We start from the raw sequence: 19,923 nt of genomic DNA on the forward strand, positions 1-19,923 counted from the left end.
AACATATTCTAAATTCCCAAGCTTCCGAGATTTACTATCCTTAAACTATTTATAAGCGTTTAGACGCTTTTGTTTCCACATTGCACAACTAGAAAACTGATTTTACTCAACTATCTGCCAAACTTATATACCTTATGACAGCAGCTAACTTTAATAAATCATCTTATAACAATAGTTTTAAATATGAACATCTACTAACTGATTTTACATAGTAAGACTACAATACAAGATATCTATTCACAGAATCATTTCAGTACACTTACGGTCAACTATTAGTCAGAATTACAGCCACAACTACATAAGAATTTTTTTTCAGTACCAAGTGTAATTTACTATAATACTTTATAAATTATATAATTGTTAATGATTACTGCAGTAAGAAATTAATCGTAATCTCCATTTAGAAATATTAAATTCGCGAAATTTAGTCATTTAATTCTTCATGGTAGTTAGTACATTAATATTCGTATGATCACGAGTCTTTTAGATAGAACTGAATAGGGCCTCAATATATCGAACGACATCAGTGCTTGATTTTGACAGATATTAAGCCGGAATACCTTGGCTACGTTAATTCCCTATATAGACCCAAATACAGCGCAGTAAAGCTCAAATAATAGTACACTTTCATATTTTCAACTGTGTGCATGGTTACTATGTTAATGATTGTTAATAATTAATTTTAAAATGACGTTTCTTTTAATTTTGATTCTCGATGTTTTTGGTTGGATAAAAAAGATTGGCCTTTCCATGTTAAGTCACTTAGGTTGTTAATCAATTCCAAGACTTCTTTATTGAAAAATATATTGTAATTTGCGAAATGCCTAATCAGTTACCGAAAATGCGCAGTTAAAGCCAATAACTTAATTCTATGTATTAGCTCACGCTATAAAAAATATTAAATCAGAGAATCCTCTTTCTTTACTGACAGCTAATTCATTGCAATAATCCAAAAGATCAATAAGAAAATGTTATATACCACTATTTTACTTTGAATATGCAATATGACTAATTTATACGTATGCGATAATTAAAAATCTTATGCCTTTTACGAGTATTCAAATACTTATACATAGATTTGCAGGCGCTAATGCAGTACAGATAATGAATGAAATAAGTACCAAAATTACATGATTAATCTATAGTCTGTTTTCCCTTATTAAAAGTACTGTATCACTATATTTTAGAATATTCCTTGACGTGATAGTAACATCTGAAATGGAAGATTTATTCGCAAATTCTTCGAAACTTTCTCATATGTAAGCAAATTACAGCGTTAATTAATACGATGATTACCAAAATTGCATTACAAATAAATTGTTTAATGATCATTTCTATATGTCCCATTCCGTATACTATGGTAGCCAAATAACTAGGAGTCAATTTGGTAGCAATAATCTCGCTAGGGCAGTCGGACGTTTGCCTGCTCTGAAAACAGTGTAAGGCGCTGATTCAATTCCTTACTGCTTTTACATGTAGTAGCTACTAAAGTTATCATTTGTATTATTACCTGGGCTTCAGTACTTTGGACTATAACACCATTGGTAATAACAACATCGATATCAAGTTATTAATCAACAAAAATATTACATCGTTGGTGACAATGTAAGTGTATTAATAAAGTTTTTAATAAGATCCTTAATCAATTTTTTAAAGTATTACAACTGATATGAATAACATGGCCAGTGAACTCTACTGTGTAGTACCGATTCTGCTGTAAATTAATTAGCAAAATGATAAATAATTTTTTCTGCACTTTAATCTAAATGTAAACGGAGTTGCAATTCTTCTTTCAGTAGTTGTTACTCTATCAATGTTAGTAGCTATACTGTACATCAAAATATCGAGTATTGTATTGGATAATTATGTTGGCGAAGATTCGAAAAAGAAATTAACATTTTGTGAGGAAATCGCTCCTATTTATGCTTAATATAAGAGACTATAAAACTAATCGAGTAGAGTTAATTTTAGATGTTAATTGTTTTATGGCTTATCACACTCTATATAATCAATACCAAGCTACCATATGTAATAATATTGCATAAAAATTGTAGCATAATCGGAATAAAAGTTGCATAGTCTTTACGTGATCATAGAATACATCATCACATATTACTGCCTTTTTGGAACCGTTTAAAAATACTTCTTGCGCCATTAGGGACCTATCCGGAAATTCTTTAACTTCCTTAGGTCAAGGAACGTTTCAAAATTATCAAATGTTGCAGACATTGTAAGCATCATAACGGTATTTTATCCTTACGTATGCATTTGATCGAGTAAACTTAATCAAAAAATTGTTAGCAATCTTCATCAAAAGATGTGAAATGGATAAAGCTCTTCAATAGCAATCAAATATTAAAATTTATGAACAAGAATTGAGAAAATATCAGCAAATTATCTATATAAGTCTGTATTGAGCAGTCCTGAATGAGAATTAATAATTTTAATTTCTAATACGAAATGCGCTTTAATTCTGCTCAATAAAATTTCAATCAGTTCGATGAAAACATTATTAAAATGTAAGTAAAAAGTTTGGCATAGATTAACTTAACTAACATTTTTTAATTTTTTGCATAGAATTTTAGACAAAAACAAGATTCAGTACCTTTCTAATGAAACATTTATTGGCTTATCTAGGCTAAAGAATTTGTAAGTTTGCAGATTTGAGATTGTGATATATACCAATCACGAAATTCCAAATTTTAGAAAAATAAGAGCTTTATTGAATCTTATACAAAGATTAACTACACACAGCTCTACTCTAGTCGAATACTACTACTAAAGACTTCTACAACGAACTAACAGAATAATCTAAAGTTGCATGCTTTATACTTTCCGTAGCATTCACAGCTACAATCCGCATGGCAACCTTTTACCTTATTTTACACATAGTTAAATTATTCTTAGTAAGACTATTCTACTACGGACCATCATTAATCCAATATGGATACGACTACAGTACTTACGTAGACATTATTCACACCAGCCAAAGTACAATGAATTAAGCATATCCTAATATATGATTTATAGTTCTATTTTTACCTATAGCCTTATTAGTAACTTAACACCTTACTGTATATAGTCATCTGTACTCGAGTATAGAGTCTATATCACTACAGTCTATAGTTATAGCTACCAAATATCTCTTAGGATAAATATCTACCGTACATTATACTAAGCATGGCTAACAGTCTACAATCACAATACTAGTTACATTACAGAGATATATAATAAAGTATAGATATTAATTTCATTTCATTCCTCTCACAGAAAAATAACTGGAAATCAAATTGATGAAATAGAGAATGGGACTTTTAAACCGCTGAAACAGTTACAGTTGTTGTAAGTAAAGAGCATAATTGCATAGACTTTAAGTCCCATTAATCTTTTCTTTAAATATCAGTAATATGATACGGAATAAATTTTTCCATTCCGATATAATCAAACAGACGTGTTGATATACTTCTCTAAGATAAAAACTGATTTACTCACTAACAAAAATTTCATTGCTTAATTGTTGCTTCATTAAATAGAAACCTAGAGAGCAATTTCATATTATCTGTTCATGAACAAACGTTTGTGGGATTAAGCTCCTTGACATATCTGTATGAATAAGAGACTTGCTAATTGTTATAGGAATCAATAACTGTTCTAAGATACTTAACTATTAAGTCAATCTTCGCTTTATGAACAGTAATCTAGGCTATAATAGAATCAGCAAGAGCAGCCATGATATTTTCCGACCAATTTCTAACATACGTACTATGTATGATAACAATATAGACATTAATTAATGAATGCTGCAACACTACTTTTAGTCATTTCCATCATAAATTTGTAGAAACCTTTTCATGCTTTCGATTTTATTCAGTGTGCATTAGCATACTATTAACTAATAAAATTTTACTTAATGCTACTAATGCCACTTTCTGAAAATAAACTGATCGTAATTTCGTCTTAGGAAATTATCCTATAATCAATTTACTGGAGATACTGATGGTCTGATAAAGAATTTACGTTTCCTTTCTGAACTGTTAGTGCAGAATGTATTCATATATTTTACGGTTGATAGGACGATAAATTAATTGGCAACTGTAGCATTTCTAGATTCAGACTTAGTCATAGAAGCATTGTTATGCAAAAAAGACACTACAATTACTCTGTAACTCAATATTTGCAACAATTGGTTCGTCATAATTAACTATTTAAAGCTAATCTTGGATTATTTTGATTTAGAAACTTCGATAATAATAACATTACAGTCTTGGGAAAGAACGAATTGTCCAATTTGACTAATGTTGTAATCATGTAATTACAAATTTTACAAATTCTTTTGACACCATGCTACATAACTGATGCTTTATTACTGAATTTGGCTATCACGATTTATTATTAGCTCACTAGCTAACAATGCTATCAAGAGCTTGGTGAAATGTAGCTTTTGTCATCTACCTAATTTGACGGAGATGTAAGTACTGAGACTTTGAGAGTTCCTACTTTTATGACTCTACTACCATACTTAAATTATCTCAAGTTTTGATAACAGCTACTATTGTACTATTAAGATTAATTTCTACTAATTAGGACAATCATTTCCATATTCTATATTAGATGTTTCTGAAACTAGAAATTAATTAGATTTTGTGTTTTTGTAGCTCACTACAAAATAACATAATATCCGACATCGCTGAAGACGCCTTCTACAATTTACCAAATTTATCCAAACTGTAAGTAAATACCCTTTGAGGTATGGTAACTTCTGCTAGATTTTATTCAAATATTTAACTACATAATGTCACATCAACTCCTTTCTGGCAGCTTCTATTCCTAAGTAATTCTTGTATCGTACTCCATTATAGCGAATTGCAAACACTTTTAATTAAATAACAGGCAAAAGCACTAAGGTATCATCGCCATACTAATTAAAACTAGAAATTTATAAAATGATCATCTACTGCTATTAGTTAATCCTACTACAATTTCTAAATCAGAGTACAAGTGATTAACGAAGTTCTACTGAAATAGTTAGCATCGCATTTTTAAGATGTATACCATCGATCGTTGTCACGGATTACTTCCTGATATGGTTACTAGTCTAATGTAAAGCCCTTAGGTTGAGTTACCTCTACAGATTATTGCCCTAATCGACCAAAAGATTTAGCCAGAATATAGGACTTCTATTGCAACGCCTAAGAACTATCCTTCTAAAAGGCTCGCAATCAGTAGACACACAGTACCATAATCTACAAAAAAGCTTTATTTAGTAAACTCACTACTCACTATTCTCCCTCAAAATCAACTATTTTAAACCAATAAATACACTCATAAATAAACGTTTAAATTAACAAAGAATTACCAGACATCCCTTAATGGATAATTAGATATAAAGATAAACTTATTTAAAAAGAATAATCTTATCTAAATTACCGACGTTATTACAAAGCCTTATTGGCTAGTAGCTGTATCGCATTACAAATAGCATGCATAGCTTTCGTTTTCCAGATTAAACCAGAGTAATATTGATTTGCTATAGCGTATTAGTTCCTGTAGTTGTAAGTACTACAAATCATAGCATTTCCTGTACTATAACACTGCAACACTGCACAGTGAGCTACCATACTTTCTTAAATACTTTAATTTAGGTAATGCATTGTCATAAAAATTGTACTGATAACGTCATATTAACTATCAGGGTACATGTTGCAATGTTTTCTAACCAAATATGAAAATTACTTGTAACTTTTTCATATTGGCACAATATTTCTTTAACGATAACAGCTAGAAAAGTGTGATAAATGTCACCGTTGTGCGTCAATTACTAAATAATTTTTAAAACTGTTAACTATTGCATTACAGAAAGCTTAGTAAGAACAATATTGCTATCAAAAATCAACCATTTGAGGCCTTACAAAGTCTGAAAGAACTGTATGTTTGAGCTTTCCATTCAGTATAGATTACAATGTGTAGCTAACGTACTGATCACATTACTGTAAAAAATATGAAATCTTTTCGACAGATACTTGGATCTTAACTCCGTTGGTAATTTTTCTAATAAAGGTCTATCACCGTTTCGTAATCTAAAGAAACTGGAAGTTCTGTATGTTAATCAAACATTGTTTACTAATCATTTCACGAAACATACCAATTAACTCTCACTAGTTTAGAAAGCAAACTTAGTTATATAGTAGAATGACCTGTATTATTCATGTACACTCAAAAGTAGATTATAAAATTGTACGCAATTGCCTCTATGCAAAATATAGCCTGCGGTAAATTTAATTTAAATTTCTTACTACTTAACTTATCGTAATCCTGACTAAAAAGCATTAAAAATATTTAATATCTCTACAAAAATGTTGAAAGAATGCTACTATATCGCACCAAAACATTATAACAATCGTAGACTATTTTTCGGTAAAGTATTCAATAACTGATATTAAACCCAATACTCCTAATAATAAATACAATGATGTACTAACACAAGCATTTCTGAATAACAACGTTCTAAAAATCAGGACTAGCACATCAATGTATTACCAATGGTATAGTCTACGTTTTTTTAAATATCTAATTTGTTCTAATAGGGATTTATCAGGAAATAATATACAATTCCTCGAGAAGAGGCTCTTTTGGGGATTAAGAAACTTGAAATATTTGTAAGTATTGGAAAATGATATTTCTAGTATTTTTTTACGATAAGAAAATACTTGACAGGTAAACTGCTAGAATTTTAATTTTATACTCATACAATGCACTATAATAGTTGATTAGTATACTTTGCAACACCTAACGACCAATCATTTAGATCCTTACTAGGGACTCACATGTTATGCAAATTCACACTGATGTACTTTATTCTATCAATGTTATACAAACAGGATGATGTTCAGTTTACTGCTGTAAAGAATAATGCGACCCAGTATATTAGATCTTTGTGTTTAAATGTAGCTCTATACTCTTAATTTTATCCCAATTTATCTATCTAAATTTTTGTCACGAATTGAAACCTGAAAAGTCAGAAATATTAAAATCACTGCCAAAAACTAAGCACAACGAGTCTATCGTCATACTTGTCTTCCTTGGCACCTATTTACATGCTGGTATCTAATCTAAATATTCACGATTTCTTATCGTCAGGAGGAACAGTAATCTCTAACCACTAGTTTCTCTTAGACAAAATCTGAACACAACCTATACTAAAAGCGAATGCAATACTAGTGTATGGTGCATTATTATAGCTATTATTTTTATGACTGTATCGTAATCCATTATGAACGTAGTAATAATTTTCTGACACTCTAGAAACTGAAATTGTAGTTTAAATTATGCTCACAATTAATACAGCACACTGAATAGCCTTAGTTTTATTCTTAAATAGAAGCCTTCATATACCTCGTATATTCTAGTAATAGCCCTCAGACAAATCTTTAGTATTTATGCTCTTGCCACAAAACAGCTTTGCAACAAGTTAACGTAATGTGCGATCAATAAGTCAATTCCTTGAACCACGTATCAAGAAACGATATCTGCACTATCACAAACACTTTTGCTCTACTAGCAGACTACACAAAGACTTAAACGCCTCGTATTTTACGTCAAACACTAAATTTGAGAATCCACTTTATTGTACGATATACTACATTTACATACTATTCCTCTATAGTCCTTGAGTCATAGTTAGTATGATTAACTTTGGAATCATTTACTGAATTAGATATTAATTATAGCTACTGATCCCTTAATACAGACAACAGTATTTACGAACATAGACATCTGATGACTAATACAGAATAGTCAGATTACGATATGTCTTATCACGGAACATTTCCACGATAATTTACAATCTAGCATAAGTAAGTTACAATCACAAAGATTCGAACTGTAAGTAGATGATTTGCATTCCCTGTTATAACTATTTATTTCAGTGTGTGTATATGTGTCTCTGTCATAAAAAGTCAGTGCCATATTAAAACACAGTATATCCAAATTAGAAGTTAACTAAATAAGGATAAGCTAACAGAATAATCTTAACATAGATATTTCTACTCTAATACAGTATATAACACAGTCACAGCTCTGTAATATGATAATAATGATTGATAAATTATAAGTGATAATAATTGAATTAATAAGCAATTATAGCCAGTTGGTCACCATTTTCTTTACACATTTTTCGAAATTCTGAAGGATGAGATTGTCTATAATCGATGCCATAATTTTATTAAAAGCCGATCAAGCTAAGTAATTTCTATAAATTAGAAAAGCAAATTAACATATCCTCAAGAATTCACTACTTTTTCGTAACTTCGACGCCTAGCAGCTTGTAAAGTTAGCTAAGATAGCAAACACAACAGCAGCTATAATTTTTGTTTTTACTGTAACAATCGAAATTGTGGTGCAAGAAAAGTATGGAAGTGACTGCCTTTATCCTTCATCGATTTAGTAAATTTTACCCATATCTTGCAATTACTTATAATGACTCTACCAAAGCCTATTTCCTTACCAATAATATCGGTATTGCTCTACCTTGTCCTATTGTACTGATTTCAGTTAACTGTAGTAGTACAGTAGGTGGCTAAAAGGACGAGACAGCCCACATGTACTGTTTCTAGTATAAGACTGGGGTTCTCTAGTTAAGGTCATATCTAATGCCAAATATAGGACCATGTAGACTGCCTTCCATGTAAGAGTGTGAGGTTGATAGACTAAGAATCTTTAAAACTTTAGAAAATTAAGATTTATTGAACAAAACCTCCTTTACGAAGATACAACGTAATCGGTTAGCTGAGGACCTCTAACAAGAACGAACTATCTTACCATACTAAACTACTCGCTTTTATACTTTTCCGCGTTTACAGTATTAGCACCTTACTTACTACACACTTCAGTATTAGCATCTCAAATACAGGATAGTTTACATCTTTCATTTGAAGCTCTAGCGTGAGCACTGCAGCACTCCTCTTCAAAAGGATTACAGTTACTAAGCGAGCTCCATTTAATACTTAAGCCTCTAACGAGAATATCTATCACATGTTGAACACAACACCTAGGGTAGACATTACTAAATATATCATCAACTTAGAATGCAATATTACACTGTCTTACAAAGAGTTAAAGTATAATTATTTTATTAATCTTAGCAAGATGTTAAATCAAGCTTTTACAGTCTCGAATTATTATGTCTACTATAGAATAGAAGCATTTATTGGGTATAGTTTGTATATAGATAAGATGTACTTTTGTGCAGATTTGTCTAAGTGGTATTATCCGGTATATCTTAGTCGTTTTCAATTGTTCTTATGAGGAGAAGAAATTGAAAATCTTCTCCGACAGACGGATGTATCAATAAACGTTATTATTCAAGACTATTTTTTCGGTGTTGACCTTCATGTATCACATAAGGGAATTACCCAATTTTGTTAATTCAAATTTTGGGTTACGTAAGTAAGTGACCCTACAATAATAACAGGAGACTATCACTCGGTCATTACACCTATATACAACTTTCTGGTTAACGTTTACAATTTTAACCTAGCCAGCTAGATCTACAACAACGGATCAATTAATTTCCACTAAAATGCTGAACTCATATTTCTAAAATAATCCCTTATGCAAAGACTATCCTTAGTTAAGCAATAAATAATTTAATTAACTTCTCTAAATATCGATAGCAACTTAATAACATTTCCTTGAATATGCTTAACAAAATTTTGCGACTGAACGTTTTGTTTCTTATCAATAGTATCATAATATTGCTGATTTTTAAGATACCTATGCGTAGATTATACTCATAATTATTTATTTATTAGCAAATTACAGATCATGAGCATGTTATTTTATGTTTATTACCATCATAATTTTAAAATTTTTTAATTTAATTTGAAATAACTTAATTAATTTATCTAATTCTCTATGGCAATAGATTCCTTGCAGATAATTTCATTTTCGATATCTTACCTGATACCTTCCAATCAATGGATGCATTGATTCATTTGTAAGGCTAATCATAAATCCGATAGCAAAGCCTTCAAAGTTGATGTATACTACCTTTACGCCCATCATCGGCATTACAAACTGTTTTCATCAGTGCTTTTCTCAATATTCTTTCGCAACATTCTTTCGCAACATTCTTTCGAAATGTAAACATAAATTATATTTCCATTCTTTCACAAACTTTAGACGCCTAGAACAAAATTTAATCGAAAAAATTACGGGGAATCAAATACGAGGCTTAACAAATCTCCAACATCTGTAAGTTCTCTTAAATTATAATTACTCTAGTATACATTGGTATGTATTCCCTTGCTGTCTATTTGATTCAAGTAAAATTAAGAAATGACGATAATTACTTAGCCTATACCAAACACTGTGAAGTCGGATATTCCAAAAATTCTTTCCACTAATCCATTTCAAAATATTACATTTGTATGCAGAAATTTAGCAAGTAACCCAGCGAAGATGATCGAACTGGATGGTTTAAATGGTCTCAATAACTTGGAAACTTTGTGAGATATTTTACTTTGCCTTGACATCGCAGTATATAAATTTTTATCTCAGAATTAGTAATTATTAAAAATCATTTCATCATTTCATAAAAAATTAGTTAAATTAATGATCTAGTGCTAAGCTAAAGGACATTATGCAGATTTATCATTATATTTTATTCGTTCAGTTGTAATCCTAACACTTTTGAATTGATAAACTTAATTCATGATAGGGATTTACGAGGCATTTACCTTGACAGACTAGATAAATTGAAGATAAGCCAAATTCCAAATCTGAAAAAGCTGTTCGTATTAAAGACAGTATTATTAATTCATTTTTTGCTGATAGTAAACAAAACAGTCGATATCAATAAGGTATGTAGTCTAAACATGATAGAATGTATTATTTTCTATTATGGTCTAGGAATATGTACAGGAATAAAATTAAGATTGTTGACTACACACCTGGATTAATTTCTACAAATATCACCATCGTGTAAGCTTATTCCATAATCGTAAACAGCAAATATATAGTGACCGATAAAATAATGTAACAAGTAACAATTTTCCATTATCCTTCCAGAGATCTTTCCTTCAATAGTATATCCGTTGTAAAGGGTTTTAACTTACTAAATTCTGTTCGAACATTGTAAGAAGTCATACGTATATTAATTAATTTCTTGCAATAATTATAATCATCTGTCGCATTGCGTATATCCTGGGATCATAATTAAAGTCATTAATTAGCGATTATTTACCATTAATAGCAACCTATCATATAATCAATTAACGTCGATGTCGCAACTAAATCTTCAAAACTTAACTTCTTTGACAAAACTGTGAGTTCAAAAATCACTCTCCTTCGATGTTTTAGTAATAGTAGTAACAGTTATTATAAGATTTTTTTTCTAATTTACCTTTTAGATTATTAAACTACAACCTTATAAGAAAGATAGAGGCAAAAGATATCCATCGAACTCTAAAAATTAGTACTATCAATAAACTGTAGGTTATAATTCGGATTTATAGTATTTGAATGGCGTATTATCTTTGAATATAAAAACTTATAGCTTGATCATCCTGTACTATTGCTATGAAAGAGATTAACGAATCTATTACATAGTTAATGTAAATCATGCTTGATTATACGTTAAATACGGACATTGCTTAAATTTTTTTCTGTATGCATAAAACTAAAAAAAGCTTAGTGATTAATTTGAAACCAGAATAGTTATAATATCAGGAGTGCCTAATTAAGTTAAAATAATATGCAAATAAACCTTAATTTCATCAATGATGCTCGAAATAACTTATCATCAGATCAAAATTAATTTATTCTCGAACATTAACAGCAATAGCTATAAAATAAAGGCAATCATAGAATAACAACAAGCCAGTGATAAGTAATACATAAATAAGTAATGATAAAGCGAATTTTTCGGAGATCCGACAGTCCCCTTTTACAAATTTATGTAGCTAAACAAACTTTATTTCGTAAAATAGCGGATAAAAAACTACTTTAAATAACATTTAATGCAGGGATTTTGCCAATAACCGTTTGTATAAGATTGATCCATTAGCTTTCATAAATGCTGAAAATTTGAAAGTAATGTAAGTTGAGGTTTCCTCTATGATATCCAATGCTTGTCTGCTTTAATCAATAACTTTATGTAATGGTGGATGATTCTTAATTTAAATTTCAAATGTGTCATGCACAAGTTACGAATTGCCGATAGCTAGTCAGTTTGAACTGATAGCGATTGTAATTTAATATCACAAAGCCAACATTACTACATTTCCTAAACTAAATTCATTTATTTTGAATAGCTATATTAATAATAATAAGCTACAGGAATTAAGATTTCTCCAAACGATTCCAAGTCTGGAAGAAGTGTAAGTTTAAGAAATAATAAGCATCTCATAAATTTTGTTGATTTATATTAGTAAGTATTTGAGCTACAGATTGCAAGAAATTTTACATACTATATTTATGAAACGGCAATAAAATGCTTTAAAGCTGTTGATCGTACTAAACTCAAAACGTGTATTTAAATAAAATTTATCTGTACATAAAATTATGGTGAAGTATCATCTAATATCCGAACAAGTCATTTTTATTGAAATCGATTTGTATTTTCAGCAATGCATCGTCCAATTTCATTCTTAATCTTGATCAATATGTATTTACTCAACTCCGTTCCTTGAAAATCCTGTAAGTTATCAGATCTGAAAGTAGCTAAAGTTGAGAATTAAGCATTAATACAGTTTATGATTCGTTGACAAAATCAACTTGGTTTAAGTTACATATTACTATGTTTTATCCCTACTTGATATTTACGTCAGAGATATATCCTCAAATCACCTGCAGAAAATCGATTCTGAAGCCTTCGTCAATTGTTCTAATTTGACAGAATTGTAAAATACTTTTTTAAGACTATAATATTGCTGTGGCTATTGCTTTAAATATTTTCTTATATCTTTATTTTGTTTGTATAGAAATTTCAAAGCAGAAATAAAAATACAGAAATATTTTCTCTATCTTATGCACTCAGTTCTCATTATTCTTTATTTTAGATATCTTGAAAATGTCGGATTAACATCGTTAAGCCAGATCAATATGACCAAACTTGATAAATTAACTAAGCTGTAAGTTTTACTTCAAACTATGACCTTATTGTCTTTGATAACTACGGAAATATTTAACAATGCTACTTTTCACATAATCTAACATAAGAATAACTCAGTTAAATAAGATATGGTAAAATTTTTAACCTATTTAAATTCAAATTTAAGCCGATTTTCGGATATAATTGCAGAATTATTCGAAATAATAAAATATTGAAACTTGAAAATGAATCCTTTGAAGGTTTGACTGCGTTACAGTTATTGTAAGTGCTATAATATAAGCAAGATATTTATTATTTTAATATTTTAGTTAATTATAGCTGCTCTAACTAATGAATTTATAGATAAAAATTTGCAATAGATGATAATATATACTACTCAATTCCATATTAATACACAAGCTAATCTTGCATTTTAAATAATTCTACTATCACTCTCGATTTATAGGGATTTATCAAAAAATATGATCTCTCATTTATCCAGCAAAGTTTTTTCATTAGCTCAAAATTTATTTAAAATGTAAATAATTAACTTTCATGCATATTGTAACTTACTGCAGTATAACACAAATATATAGAGCATTAGAAACCTTAAATAGAAATTTTTGTTTCTTATAGTACGGCTGACGAAAATCAATTATCGACGTTTGACAGCGGCATACTTTGCATAAATAGAAAAATAGCCTTCTTGTAAGATAGACAGTAAAAGTAATATTTTATAAGATCAATATTCTATTCAATGAATATTGTCTTACGTGGATATGTAACCCGTGCATTTTTATGCAATCAAACTATTGCTGAAAAGACATATTCTACCGCCTTTTTCAATTGTGTATATGAACGAGGCCGGATGCGAAATCAGTCATTTTGTATAATGCCCAATCCTTTCCTGTATAAATTTGACAAAATAGCTTAAAATATGCTTTGTGGTTAATAGTAATTATCTTTATACTTGGGATGATTTTAGCTGCTTACACTAGTACATTAATATCTTTTTTAAAATCTAACAGTAATATGAAGTAATGATTTATGTGACGTATAATAATCTGTTACCGTTATTAAAATAATTGTAAATTATTATCTTTACTTCAAATCATTAGATTTTCTGACTTAATAGTGAGAAAAGAACCACGATAGTGTATGAAATATTAGTCTTCGTCACAATTTGCGTTAAATTTTGAATGTAGGGAATTATCAAGCTTAACCTGCCAGCTGAAATGACTAAATCATTCCGATTTTCTTCAATTGTGATATACTTTTAGAAGTTTTCAGTCAAATAAAATAAGCAAAGTTATAGATACAAAGTGTCCCGGCGATTATACCAGAATAGAAGGAATGTAAGTACTCAATAAAATTGATTAATCTCATGCATTAATAGTTTATACACAACTCAAATTATCAGTGCTTATATGTAAGAATCTCTCATGTAAATCCAAGACTGTGTGATTCTCGTCACTATAATTATGTATAATTGTTATGAGTACGGTATTTTCTAACTACAATTTCAACGCAAAACTAGAAATTTAAATAATAACAGACTTGATGATGGATTTGCTGCTTTACTTAAAAGAACAGCTGTTTTGAAATTTCTATCGGAATTGTAAGTCCATTCTAAGTTCAGTTTATCACAAGTTTGTCTGTTATTAAAGGTGTGATTCAAATTAATTTATGATTTCATTTAATAAAATATTCGTACTAAAGCTAATTCTTATCTACCTGTCATTTTAATTTGATTTGGTAATAGAACCTATTCTCCATTAGAAATATAGGTAGTAATCAAATCACGAAATTTCCGGAAGAAATCACTCGCTTAACAAAGATCAGCTTACGTGCCATGTATGTATGCTATTCTACTTTTTATGCCGGCTAAGAAAGCTAATTAAACACTTATGAAGTTCAGTACTTATTTCTTTCCTTTTCAGAAATATTGGGTATAATCGCGTTGATAGAAAGACTATCACTAATTTCATCGAAGGATTGTATTACTTTAACTACTTAGCTTGCCTCCAAACTCCAGTACCACTAATCTGTAAATTCTACTCCATGTAAGAGTATTTATATGCCACTAAATCAAGTATTTAAGACTTCTTTCATCTCCAGTTATTATGAATAGCATGCATCTTAATAATTATTGTACAGGATATTTAGCCCTCTACTAAATTATGTATTCCCACTCACTATACTAATCATAAGCTTAGGCATTACAATTTAGCTATTTTAACATGATCACGGTGTAGGATTTTATATTTGCCGATACCATAAACATTTTTATGCAAACACATATAAATAATTAGGCATAGTTAACCTTTATCAAAAATAGATCGATGCATCCAGAGAATGCCAATTAATGGCAGTAACGATTTTCGGGTATTTTTTAGTTTTAAATGCCTCGTCAATCTTTACAGCAAAGCAGCTGATATGAACGAAAATATACTTAGCAACAGAGAAATTTAAATTTCAGATGTTAATATTATAGAACAATAAGGCATCTCTAATCAAGAATTCTTCGCTTTATCGTTTCTAGAATATCAATAAAGTTATATTTCAATTTGATAGCGTTCATAGTAATAACATGTAAATTAAATAAGTATAGTTAATACTCAATTAGATTAGTAAATCCTATTCAGCCTCTTTTTTCCTCAAAAAGATACCATTTTCTCTAAATCGTTAACATGATTACTTAGAAATTCCATTTGCATGATTACTAATACAAATTTCTAACTATTTTCTTACAGTGATCTTAGCGGTAGCTATTTAACAAAATTAAACCATGGAAGCTTTGCAGATATTCACGATAGTTTGGGGGCATTGTAAGATTCTGTCTTGCTAAATAACAAAAATTAAAACATTACAGTGATAAAACAGCGTCATAGAGATAATTTTTAGACTCTTATTCATAAACAATTCAACGTTTCATATCCAATACTATGATTGTTTATTTAATTAAATACGTTACACTAATATCTTAACATTAGATACTTAAGTGATAATCATTTAGTCCAACTGGATGTGGCTGATTTATTCAATGTTACTAATAATGTTCTACAAAATCTGTAAGTGAGAAGTATTGAGTTCATGTCAGTATCTTAGCTAAGCTTAAACTCGAATTAAGATATTTTAATTACGATCGCTTTTTCAAAGTACGAATGCTTTTTATGTTTATTTTCTATAAAAAGCTATTTGGCTAATAATAAATTAAAAACAATAACTACCAGGAAAAAATACCAAATGAATAATCTACTTCTACTGTAAGTTAATAATATTTCTTCATGCTTTGGAAACCTGTTTAAAAATTGTATAGAATCTTTTCTAATATCCTATAGATACTGTTTTATCTTGCCAGAGTAGCGAACATTTAAAGCAGATTCGATTTAATTATTTTAATATGATTGCTGTATTTCCATAACTTGGCTAATACAATTCCCGAGTAAGATGTAGGAGATTTAATTGATATTTTTTTAACAGTGATCTCAACGGCAACATGATCACCAATATTTGTCAAGAAAGTCAAATATCAATTTCTGCGCCTAATATTAGAACTCTGTAAGTACTGTTGTCACAAACCAGCTTCGTGACAAGGATAACGTAAAACATATCTCTAAATTACTATAGTCTCCGGGATTCAGTATCCCTTAACTACCTCACAACAATTTAGACGCCTTTGCTTCTACGTTAAATTCAACTAGACATTAGAGAACTACTTTATTCAAGTATCTGACGGGCTTATATACCCTTCTACAGCAGCTAACATTCATGAGTCATCTTATAAAAATACTTAGGTGAGAACATCTACTAACTAATTTTTCACAGTCGGACTACAATAGGTCCATTCACAGAATCATTTCAGTGCACATTACAGCACGCATTAAATTTACTGTAACACATTTATAATTAGAGTAATTCCTATTGCAGGTAACTAGTTGTAATATATTATCATTATATTATATTCACCAAATTTAGATAGCTATTTCTTCACGGTAGTTCGTACCGTGACAACTGTATAGCAAATCTTTCATCGTTCGTAACGAATTGATGTAAATTAATTAAATTTTAATAATATTCGCTTTCTATGACTATAAATTAAACACTCAGTTTAATACACATATATGCGTTGATTCTATAAACTTACCTATTTACTTTAAGGGTCATAATTTATTTTCCTATATTAATGGCATGATGTACTTCTATCAAATTTGTGACATTAGTGTGATGTTTCGGAAGATTGTGGATTCGTCATGATCACAGTAAATTACCAGAGTTAATTTAGTAGAGGAATAGAGTTTATTGGAATTAGTGCAAAGGAAAGACCGTGTGAGATTACAGCATGTATAACGACGTGACTAGTCGAATAGCTATAGTAATGTAGCATAGGTAAAGCGTGCAAGCTTACCAAGTAACTAGCAGAACTAACTAACGAGATAGGTGAAAGAAGATAGCTTTTATAATGTATGAAGCACAGCAGGAGGAAATCATAAATGACTAATAAGAATATGTTACTTCTATGTTAAGACAGGGCTACGATATAATTCAGCTAGATTCAAAGCGATTTCCACAGAGTATTTTGTTAAATATAAATTATACATATTTAGAGTTATGCTACAATCTAGTGGAAATTGACTTTTACTAAAAATAGACTATACCGTATTTAGAAGTAAACACTACAATTAGCATCTTCCTTAACATTTATACCTATCTTAGACGACTAAAAACCTAATTTGCCATTACTGTACATAAATATCGATATTTATTTGTACTATGTTACATATTTAATTCTAGACTACTAGATAATAATGATGTCAGAATCCTCGCCAACAGGTGTTTTAAAACCTTTACAAAATTGAAAACTTTGTAAGTAGTTGTTACGGAGTAATTTTTGAGTAGCTATCGTAACATAGATTTCATTAGATCATTTATTTAGGAATATATTTACAAACGGTTATCTTTGATGCTTTACATGTTTTTATTAGATAACTGCATATATTTTTAATATTTATCTATAAACTAATAATTAATGTTTACGTAAAATTTTCAATAAATTGACTTACTTTTCAATAAAGTTTAGGCTCAGTTATGTCTGAGACAAACTACTGTTTTGTTACTGTTCCTCCTGATGATAGGAAATCGTCAATATTTAGAATCCTACTGTAGGTTAATGTCAGGGAGGACTATCCTGATAGTAGACTCATAGTATGCAATTTCTAAAATAGCTTAACATTTTCGTCATTAAAATATAAGTTTGGAACAGAAGTAAAATCGAAACATTTTACCTGCATATAAAATAAAAAGTACTCAACTAAAGGCAGAGTATCACATGTGTTTATGTCGTTTCTTAAATTCTTTTCTTTAAAATAACTATTATCTAATTACGTCAATATGATAATGTATCATCGAAAAGATCGACTATAATTGCTTATTTCTCATTACTCTTATTTTAATTAGATCTCTAGTAGATAATCCATTAGTTCAGATCACTGCTTCTTCCTTTTATTTAACCCCGGAACTAAAAGAAATGTAAGTATAACAGGAATCTAAAATTAAATTGTTATTCCAAAGAAGTCTCTATTAAAAATTGTATTAAAAATAAGTATCAGTATTACAATTGTCTATTCCTAAGTCAGTCTCTAATTCTTAATAACTGATACTTTAATCCTAAACTATTATTTAACTTTTTATGACATCGCGCTTCAACGATACATGTATAACATAGAACATCCACTAGAGAATATCTATGTTGCATCGTTCCAGCTACAGTTGGATACTGCAAGCCATATATTGAACAAGATGCATTTACAACATGCTCAGATATTTTATCTCATTATTCTCTCAAGTTATTTGTCTGGGTAATTGGATGTCTTGCCTTTATTGGAAATTTAATGGTTATCTACATTCAGTTTTTTAAAGTTACTAACGAAAGTGAACCTGTTCCAATGCTGTTGATTACCAATTTGGCAGTGTCAGATCTAATAATGTCTATTTACATGCTAATCATCGGTATTGCAGACATAATATATCACGATCATTATGCATATAATGCAGAAACTTGGCTAAGAAGTATAACATGTGGTATAGCTTGCTTTTTATGCTGTTTTGCTAGCTTAATGTCAGTGTTAATGATGTTTATTATTAGCATTGATAGGTATATCTATATTGCATTTCCTTATTCCACTGTTAAACTATCGCCTTACTATGCCAAAGTTCTTATGGTGATTTCGTGGTTATTTTGCTTGATATTTGTTTGCATACCAACTGCATACGGTCTGAAGACAGATGGCAACCACAGATTGTATCGATACACTAGCATTTGCATGGCAAGCAACGTTAAGAATTATTACTATCGCTTATGGATTATTGTTTACGTTTCCATTACCTTAGTATCCTGGCTAATCACATGCAGCTTATATGCTCATATGTTTATAGCAATTCACAAGACTGCTAAAGCTACTGTATCTACTGCATCTGATAGTGAAAAGCGAATTGCTATTCGATTATTTGCGATCATTGTAACTGATTTGGTATCTTGGCTTCCTTATTATTTCTACACCATTCAGCTTCTAATCAGTCCAACATCATCTGGTGTTATTGTATTACAATTTGCAGTCATACTAGCATTGCCTATTAATTCAGCTATTAATCCCTATCTGTACACGTTAACCAGTCCCCGTATCATTAAATTAATTCAACGTCGTATCCATAACTACACCCATTTAGGTAGGATTGAACCTCGCAGCGACGACCAAACACCACTGCGTACTAGCGGCGTAAGCGAACTAAAAGATACTTTTCCTCGTTCGAATGGCCAGAAATTAACTGCATAG

General features: G+C 29.9%; 3 protein-coding genes across 3 annotated transcripts; all 3 read left to right on the forward strand.

The window, feature by feature from the left end:
• Positions 1-1,338: 1,338 nt before the first annotated feature.
• TRIADDRAFT_62193 (uncharacterized protein) lies at positions 1,339-6,149 on the forward strand (the record flags this gene model as incomplete). Its single annotated transcript, XM_002118113.1, has 10 exons — positions 1,339-1,439; positions 1,522-1,605; positions 2,159-2,230; positions 2,578-2,649; positions 3,271-3,342; positions 3,962-4,033; positions 4,397-4,468; positions 4,656-4,727; positions 5,857-5,925; positions 6,017-6,149. 10 exons carry the CDS (start codon positions 1,339-1,341, stop codon positions 6,147-6,149), a joined length of 819 nt encoding a protein of 272 aa, XP_002118149.1.
• A 5,130-nt stretch (positions 6,150-11,279) lies between these two features.
• Positions 11,280-14,712, forward strand: TRIADDRAFT_62194 (uncharacterized protein; the record flags this gene model as incomplete). The annotated part of the gene is made up of 8 exons (XM_002118114.1): positions 11,280-11,323; positions 12,024-12,095; positions 12,312-12,377; positions 13,059-13,130; positions 13,301-13,372; positions 13,557-13,628; positions 14,371-14,445; positions 14,628-14,712. The coding sequence occupies 8 exons, from the start codon at positions 11,280-11,282 to the stop codon at positions 14,710-14,712; spliced, it is 558 nt and encodes a 185-aa protein (XP_002118150.1).
• Positions 14,713-16,589: 1,877 nt separating this feature from the next.
• Positions 16,590-19,923, forward strand: TRIADDRAFT_62195 (uncharacterized protein; the record flags this gene model as incomplete). Its single annotated transcript, XM_002118115.1, has 4 exons — positions 16,590-16,651; positions 17,885-17,956; positions 18,548-18,619; positions 18,816-19,923. 4 exons carry the CDS (start codon positions 16,590-16,592, stop codon positions 19,921-19,923), a joined length of 1,314 nt encoding a protein of 437 aa, XP_002118151.1.

This window comes from Trichoplax adhaerens, genomic scaffold (assembly GCF_000150275.1).
Source record: "Trichoplax adhaerens TRIADscaffold_37 genomic scaffold, whole genome shotgun sequence".
NCBI classification, from domain to species: domain Eukaryota; kingdom Metazoa; phylum Placozoa; class Uniplacotomia; order Trichoplacea; family Trichoplacidae; genus Trichoplax; species Trichoplax adhaerens.